This window comes from Piliocolobus tephrosceles, chromosome 17, assembly GCF_002776525.5.
Source record: "Piliocolobus tephrosceles isolate RC106 chromosome 17, ASM277652v3, whole genome shotgun sequence".
NCBI lineage: Eukaryota > Metazoa > Chordata > Mammalia > Primates > Cercopithecidae > Piliocolobus > Piliocolobus tephrosceles.
The window spans coordinates 37,168,863-37,178,196 of NC_045450.1; the positions used below are offsets into that span (position 1 = coordinate 37,168,863).

The following is a 9,334-nucleotide window of genomic DNA, read 5'->3' on the forward strand; positions in this document are numbered from 1 at the left end:
CAGGATGGTCTCGATCTCCTGACCTCGTGATCCACCTGTCTCGGCCTCCCAAAGTGCTGGGATTACAGGCGTGAGCCACCGCGCCTGGCCGGGTTATATGATATTTTTCTTGTGCAGAGGTCGTGAGAATTAAATGAAGTCACATGTTAAGCATTTAAGAAAGTGCCTGGTCCACGGGAAGCAATAAATATTAGCTATTTTTATTAGTTAACTATTACTATTACCAGAAAATGGCCACTGGAATACTTGAAAGCCCTGTATTGTGTGATTATTTATAACAAGGTTCACTCAAATAATAGAAGACCATTATTGGTTTCCTCAGAGATACCAAACTGAAGTTTTCACAATTTTAGAAATGTTTTAGTTCATCAACTATTTTTGAAGATTTCCAGAATTTATTAAAGGAGTCATAGATAAGGGGGAAATATTCAACTTCATGGGACCAAATCGCCTGTTAAAAGATAAACAGCAGATATAGGGCTGAACATAGAGATAAACTACTGCATTTTGTACTAAAAACACTTCACTGCCTCCACAAAAGGAAATTCTTCCACTAATGCAACAGTGATTGGAATGATTCATTCCAAAGACAATTTTTTCCTTGTATTCTTCATTTGATTAGGATGTTTTCAGGGCAGGGTTGTAGGGGCACCTAGGAGACATCAAGCAGCCATCCACTATCTTTAATAATTGTATATTTCTAAATTTTTATGACTCCAATTTATAAAATCCTGCTGTTGGAAAGAAACTGAGATGTAACCTCATATAGAGTCATCCAGTGTGTAGTAATAGCCACTTCTGATGTTTTCTGCTTGAACACATGTCATCATCGTAAGGCACTCCCCTTCAGTGGACAGCTCTCTGCATTACAAAACTCAGTGGGGCTGCATGTTCCTGAACGGTCATGTTCTAAGGTCTTAGGGTAAGAAGCAACCTATAAATATTCAAATTTGTCTTCAAAAAACCATTAAATCACCCATAAAGTAGAATACACACAGTAAACATGTACATAATTCTTATATACTATAGTAGTTAAAAATTAACAAGCTGGTCTTAAAGAAAAAAAACACAAAGAAAGTCTGTATTTCAACACCTGGGCAGCTCAGTTGCACAGCTGTGCCTTTAAGATGCTGCCTTAATGGTAAATGGAGATGGGTGGATGATTGCACAGAGTTCTTCCTTGCCTGTCTTCTTGCTCCTTTATGGTTTAATAGTAAGCTTCCATGAATCTCTTTGGTTGTTGTAAAGATTAAAAGTGATAGCAGAGTCACATCTTAAGGGGGGAGGTCTGAGGCTCCGCGTATAGAGGCATAAGTTAAATGTGCATATGATGCAACCCTATTGATGTTTCTGATGCTGGGGCTGAACTCTCGCTCCCTGTAAGCTCACCCCTTGGATGAGTTCTCCTCTCTTGGGCACAAAGATCGACTTCATTTCTCTTATACAACAGCCCTTATATTTGAGAACTAAGATCATATGCCTCCAAGTCCTTGCCTCCCTGATTCTTTCAGTTATTCTAACATGATGTGATTTTCAGTCCCCACCATCGTGGAAGCAGTGCTCTAGAGAGACATCAGTTGATTGTCTCTCTCTTTACATTGCGGGATCCAAAACAGAACCAATTCTTTAGAAGTGGTCTAACAATCACTGTACAATTCGATGCTGCTTCCGGTGCGATCACTATATTAGCAGCTACTTCACACTTTGGGTTCAGGTTGAAATTATTCTAAACTTATACCTAAAGGACCATATTAGTTGCCTCACAGTTCTTTGAACAGAGATTTAGGATCCTCTCAAAGTGCATTTACTGAATTAAAAAACAAACAAACAAAACCCTAGTATTTTAAATTAATTCCTTCTAAATTCTATCCTATTGATTTTTTTTTTTTTTTTTCCTTTTTGGTATCATTGAATTTCGTCTGAAAATATTTCTGAATCCTGATCCTAGCATGCAATGTATAAGTTTTAAGTTATCCCTTCTAAGTCACTCACAGACTTCATGAGCCCAATCATGGTTAATACTCCCTGAATGCCTTTTGAGATACTGGATCTTAGTTTAAATAAATCCATATACAGACAATTATTCGTGCTCTAATGCACAAAATCACCTATACCTGCTCTGGATAAATGAATGACTAAATGATCCACTTAAGAAGTACATGCACACTGTTGCTCTATTCACTTCACTCCATCTAATTAACCACCAACTATACTTTAATTCTTAACATCTGCAGCCCATACAGTCAGCTGTTCTTTGCCAATGTACAAGCCTGAGTACAACATCAGTATATCTTCTAGTATGTGTCTTCCAGAGTCTGAGAAAGAGGTTTTGCTACTGACCTGATAAATGTTTTCTCTATCTAATGAAGTGGGAAGTGTCCTAATAGCTGTCAACAAAGAGAGGAGGACCTCTGTTGATCTGATTCTGAGCAGCTGCAAATGCTAGATCTTGATACAAGTACTTAATACAGATCATATAAAGAAGAAACAACTCAGGTAAAAAGAGAAAAAGGGGAATGAACCCTTTTAAAATGTCTTTGAGACCCTAGGTTGTACTTGAGATAGCAACAGTGACAATGAAATTGTATCTCTACTTGTCAGAAAAAATTTATCTAGAGCAAAAAATATATTATATCAAATTATCCTTTCTAAAACCTCTAAAATTATAAAGGCAAGAGAAAAAGCTAACTAAATGTTAATATAATGTAACAACTCATATTCCTTTGAATTAAGTTCATTATAATCTACAGTGACATTTGCTTGGGATATTGGTGCATTTTATAACACACCAGGGTCCACTGTATACTCTCTATATAATACATATAGTTTTTGTTTAGTACTTGGAATATAAGTTCATTTTAAATGATCATGAGGTTTATTTATTTATAGGATATGGAACAGTTTGGTCAAAAATGCAACACCCCCCCATCATAGTAATATAACCACAGGAGAATTTATAATATGATGTCCAAAAATGCCTGACAAACATACCTCCCAGTTTAAGCAGAGGACATTAACACAGGTCCCAATCCCTCACCAGAAGAAAGCATCAGAGCCTATTTAAGATTTACGTATATAGCTACATACACATATATAAAGATCAGGGAAATCTTTCAGAAACAACTTAGACTCGGCTGCTTAAGTTAACTCATATTTTCAGATCATCATTTGGGTAATCTCTACTGGAAACACATAAGTTTACAAGTTGTTCAAGATGTCTTTCCATCAACTTTTAGGGGAGCTGCAGTTATGTTTTCAACGCTTGAGGGCTGTTTTCCATGCTGTAACTATTTCGGACCCTGGCCGCCCCTGCCCAGGTTTACCTTAGAAACGAGGCTGGCCCTGTATGCCGCCAGGGCCTTCAGATATTCTTTTTTGGCAGCTTCTGTTTTCCTTTTATATACCTATTAAAAGACCACAATTAGCACCACCTTTAGCATATAAATTCTCAGCTATAAAACAACTGCTGCACAAATTAGGTCACATAAACACAACTCACATAAAAAGGTTGGTCTCCTTGGCTTTGATTTTTAAATGTTAGCGTGTGCACACACACATACACACACACACACACACACACACAGATAGTAAAACAAAACAGAACCCTGCCACCCTCACTGGAGCACAATTTTTATATTTACTATTGCAAATAAGAAAAAGATTTCCGGTTGCAATACGGATTCCCTGAGAATCACTTTTTCCTGAGAACAGCTGAAAACCTCATGCTAAGGCAATAAATAAGGTAGCAAGAAGAATAAGCTTTGCTGCAAATGGCTAACTTTAGAGAAAGTAATGAATTTCTCCATCAATGTCTTCTTTCCCTCAGATACCTTTCTAAACTATACTAAAGCCAGAGGATAAAAACAACAGGTAGAATGATGAAGACAGAAGAGAAAAGAGCAAAGCATTTCAACCTTGGTTTTCTTTTGGAGCAAAATTGAAAGTCAGAAATCATCCAAGCTAGGAGATTTCCATTAGTGACCCCACTGAGTTAGTTACATAAATAAAATTCCAGCATATTAAACATGATTTGGGCTTCTCCCTTTCTTAAGTGGTCTGATAGTTGGGTGTTCGATCAACATGCATCTTTCTCTCCAGAGTTTAAAAGTTAGATGCGGCACTTTTCCAGTCTCTCAGAATTATATTTCTGGGACAGAAAATCATTCTGCTGTCTACAGTAATAAACTCACTGCAAACTAACAAGAATTTTCTAATATTGCACTATCCCAACAAAACAAGCTCCTAGGAGTGAGTTCCTGAAATCAGTTCATGATTTGTAAATAACAATCAAGGACTTTACACTCTTCGTTCTTGAAAAATATTATTCTATTTTATCACTCATAAGGGTTGATCTATTCTTCTGTGGATACATAAAAGTTAACTTCTATTAATGGTAATTGGAGTTTCATGCAAGGAGCAAGTGGGGGGACCGACCCCCAAGGAACCCATTCTTCTCTTCATTTGTGTGGAGGAGTTGCAAGGGGAAGGAGAGGAGACGAAGCCCCTAAGGAAGTATCTCCCACCAGCATGGCTAATTTCTGAATACCTCTCATACTGCCTTGCTTTAAAATGAACTTGGAATAAAATTTCAAATGCCTGGTGACAATAATGAGACACGCAGAGGCAGCTTCAAAGTTTGGAAACCCACCAGGACAGCACAAGGGTTCAGAAAGATGATCAACGGAAAGGCAAGCGGGATGGACCTAATCCCTTTGTAGTGCCCTTTTTGAACAAAAGGGGAAACATTCCACATTATTTAAAATGAAAAGATTATCATCAAAAAGTTTATGCTTGCAGGATACTGCCTGGATTTCTTCCAGCCTTCCTCTGAATGGGTTCTGAACATGCACCCATAAGCTGACAGAGAAATCAATATAACTGGAGAGTTGTTTAGATTTATGCATCTAGGTTTTTAAATTCCATCGCTTAGAAAAGGCTTTCAAAAGAAGCAATCATATTAAGTGAACACATGCACTCGGAAAAGGTGTGAGGAATATTTTAAATGATCATGAGGTTTATTTATGGAGCCTTGATGGGTCTTTGTCTCACCTGCTTTTGTTCTTCTCCAAGGCTGTCCCACATAGATGCTACAATTTTTGAGACCTCTCCAAAGGTTGCATTGGGGTTTTGACCTTTAATTGCAGCCTGTGTGTCTCTGAAAAACAGGGCATATGCTGACACTGGCTTCTGTGGCTCATTGGGATCTTTCTTTTTCTTTTTCTTTGGAGTCTTGGGCTTCTTGCCAGAGTCTGGAGCAGCTCTTTTCTCTCCAATGGCCTGCAAAGCAGGAAGAAAATTCACTGCCTAGAATGTACTTGCAGAGAATGCAATAAGACTTAACTCAGATCCATAATTGTTCTTTGAAGGTTTTGTTAGGCATCATCAACAGATGAATCACCACCAAAACCGGGGGAGGGGTAAACTTGCTTGGAGTTAACCAGACAGCAGAGATTAGCATTTAGAACATCGATTAATGAGACCCAGAAGTATCTTCAATACATTCACAACATACGCTCTAAATAGCAATTATGAGTAATGAAAAACAGAACACTCTGTACCAGGCAATGCTATATATATGCTATACTACACACGTATATACATCAGCAAAATATTTTGCATTTTCAGAGGTTTTAGAAGTAAAACCTAAATAATATTCAAGATGTTGATCATATTCAAATATTTTAAATGAGGTCCCTAGCCATAGTCACATGCCATATATGTGATCTGTCTGAATTGATTTGTTTTTTGAGGCTGATTTTTTTATTTTACCAGAATGTTACTTTGCTAGTGGCTCTCCAGAAACTCAAATGGAAATTAGCACCAATTTCTATACTTGCTCCATAAGGACAAGGTCATTTTTATTTTCTAAAATAACAATAATTTTCTAAATATTAACGGCAAATGTAAAAATGTCAAAACTACTTTAAGTGGAGATAAAAGTGAAATTGATACTCTCCATAAAATTAAAAACCTGTAAAAAAAAAAAAAAAAAAAAAAAAAAGGAGCAATAGGTGATACTTAAAAATCACTAAGAAGACTAAAGAGAAGATATTTGTTATTTGTGGCAAGTAACCCTGCTCACAAGAATACTACCATACAGACTCACACACATTCACCAGATGAACTCTGAGAGATCAGAACCATAAACTGATACGGGTATAGTTTCCCAATTTAAAGATAACGCAGCTCCATATTCACCTGCTACCATCATCTAAGTTCACTGATCATTTAATATACTTATCAGAGAAGCAGGGAAATGATTTGTAAATGTTTTATTCCCCTAGATAACAATATCAAAGATAATTTTGCAGTTAACTTCATCAAGAATCCTGCAATGTTTGACAAAATCTGTCTTCAAAGCCAGCCTTGAGCAAGATCAACCAAGATAGATTCAAGTTACTAATAGATTGGCTTCCAATGGCTTGAATTCTAATTCAAATTTTTCCTAGAGTATTATTTACTTTCTAAATGAGGGTCATTTGGAATTTTTACCATTTACTAAAATTCTTAGTAAGGAAATTTTCTTAGAGAGCTCTGAACCCTCAAAGAGTTAAGAAACCACTGGCCTACCTCCAGGTGAGCCTATTGTTTGCACTATTTAAGTGATAACAGCATCCACACTTTATCTGAGTAGTTTATAAGCTTCAGATGGTTTTCAGTCATATCTCTCTTCTCCTCCAAAATGTCATCTTTCATAACTCACACAATTAATTCAATAATTCTCTAGAGCCCATAGTCTTTTTTCTAAAATTTCAAAATAAGTGAGACTTGTTTAATTCTACTTAATGAACATGAATTTCCAAGAGAGTCAGATGCCTTTCAGTTAGAGCTTTACTTGGAGCCAAGTTTTCCTTCAATGAAGAACATTATTTAAACAAGAAAAACTATATACAGACACACACATTTTTTCTAGTTGAGTCCAACAACTATATTCTTCTCCTGGAAGAAAATCCGGCACTGTTAGTGCCACACTACCCTGACCAATGGCAAGATGCTATTACTTTCCAGAGGAGCTTTTTTTCCAAGTGAGAGGAGTTCAATTTCATTCTCTGTAAAACAATATTCAAACGTCAAACACCTTTGATGCCTTTCTTGGATAACCATGATGTGCCCTAATCATTATTACTTTTTAAGAATAAACCAGAAACGTGGAGTCTCACAATTTAAATAAAAATTCAGAACTAATTCTCCTAAGGAAATTTTTGTGCCATTGACTTAAAAGGGTTCGGACCGAACGCTGGAGAAAAAGATTTACCCCAAAGAGACATAATCAACGATAGTTTTAATCTTCCTTTCTCAGCTAAGGTTCAATGAAGATAAATTGGCTTTATTGTCGTTACGCAAAACCTAGACCCTCGCTTAAAATGGAGCAGGCTAGGAGTCCCATAGGAGGTCCTCTTTAAGACGACAATTTCTGTTTGGTACAGCGGCAAGTATGAAGATCTGCGGACGTGAGTGGAGGGAAAGGAATCCCTTTGAATTGTAATGGCTAAGCGGTTACCTAACCCCATCTGTTCATATCCCTCAAGAGTCTTTAACCATTACTTCTCAATCCTCTAGACTGAGGTTCTGTGAATGTGAGAAGACTGTCAGTGCATTTACCATTCCTGGGCCCAATGGGGGTGCTAACGTGATACTATAGACTAAATGGTTCATCTCGAAACCCCTTCGATTTCCACAGCGTCACTTGAAACTCCCTCCCCTGTTCCTCATCACTCTTAATCTTCTCTAGCTCCTCTTCTTCCTTTTGCTACTTAGAAATAAATGATGCTCAGGGTTCTGTCCTTGACAGAAGTCCTGATTACTTTCACATCTTCTCATCCATGTGCTGATGGCCCCAAAATCTATAGTTCCAGTTCCCATGAACTGAGTTCTAGACTCCAATGTAAGCACCTCAAATTCAACTCGAACATCCCAAACTCTCATGTTCCCCATGCGGGAGAACACTCTTCTCTTTGTGGGTTGCTCCTCTCATTTGCTAATAGCCATTCTGGCTCTCAAACTAAAATCCAATTTGTCTTTTCCTCAAATTCCAGTGGATCACCAAATCCTTAAAATGTTTATGATTCTCATTCTTAAAATGCCTGCTAACCTGGTACCTCCTGTCCATTCCCTCCCTTGATGAAGGGAAACATAACAAAAGAGTCTTCTAATTAATTGCCTTTTCTTTGGTCCCTCGCTTTATAAGGCATTCTATATATAGCCAAAATTATCTCTTTAAAGCATAAATTACTTATGCCATTCCTTGATGCAAATAATAAATCATCTCTTAGCTACCAACAGAAGAAAGACCACCACATTGAAGCCATTTTGTTCTTCAACTTCTATTTCTCTCTTCCCCCATATCAAACTTCATTATACCTATAAATAGCATGTACTTCCACCGTTCCTCACAAGCCCCCCACCAAAATGCTGGCCTCTGTCTTCTGTCTCACAAACTTTTATTCATCCTCTTAGACCTAATTCAAATGTCACTTTCTCAGTAAAGTCTTCCTCAAATCACTCTCCCAAGCAGAATCGATTAGAATCTCAGCACACCAGATACATCAATTATATCACTAATCACATATGGAGCTAGTTTTAAACATTGCTATTCATCTCCAGTGGGGAGTCTCATGAGCAGTAGTTCTCTTATAAATCTCTGTATCACAAGAACCAAACAAAATGCCAAGCACAGAGTAGGTATACAGCACATAATTAATGAGTGACTAATGAGTAATTATGTACTATTACAGTACTCTTTTTCATTAGTCTAAGCATTTGGAAAAGTCATACCTGGAACTGGAACGCAGTTTTTGTTTCAAACTATGTATCATTTAAAATTATACATTTCCCATGATGAAGGCAAAAATGTAAGATGATGAGAATGAACTCAGAGATAAACATCACTGAAGGTGCAAGGCTGTCAAATGTGGCAGCAGCTTGACCGACACACTGGATGAAACTTGCTCACATGGACATTAATTTAGAACCAGAACAGTTTAGAATTTCTGGAATGTCTAGAATTTCTAGAAATTTGTAGCAGGGAGTCCAAGCCCTCCTTTTGCAGATTAGAAAAATTGGGCCTACAAGAGTTAAATAACATGTCCAGTGCCTTACAGCTATAGTAGGAGAAGCCAGATCTCTCAATTTCCAGTCCAATATACTTTCTACAGAAAATAAATGAAACAGTGAAGAAAAACAGCAAACCATCATACATTTAAATGCTACTCCAAATCTATGAAGAAAAACAAGGTAACACCATGAATGAAATTCAAACAGCATGGGGTGATTCCATATTCTCTGGCAGGTTACACACTAAGATCCCATATTCTCTGGCAGGTTACACACTAAG

At 37.3% G+C, this 9,334-nt stretch overlaps 1 protein-coding gene across 1 annotated transcript in view; it reads right to left on the minus strand.

Moving 5' to 3' along the window:
* The window catches only part of TOX3 (TOX high mobility group box family member 3), a 108,332-nt gene that overhangs the window by 2,848 nt on the left and 96,150 nt on the right, over positions 1-9,334 (minus strand). Inside the window, exons 5-6 of the mRNA XM_023209837.2 lie at positions 5,050-5,277; positions 3,324-3,404 (exon numbers count right to left, since the gene is read on the minus strand). Coding sequence (XP_023065605.1) covers positions 3,324-3,404; positions 5,050-5,277 — 309 coding nt within the window. The remainder of the gene's footprint in view (positions 1-3,323; positions 3,405-5,049; positions 5,278-9,334) is intronic.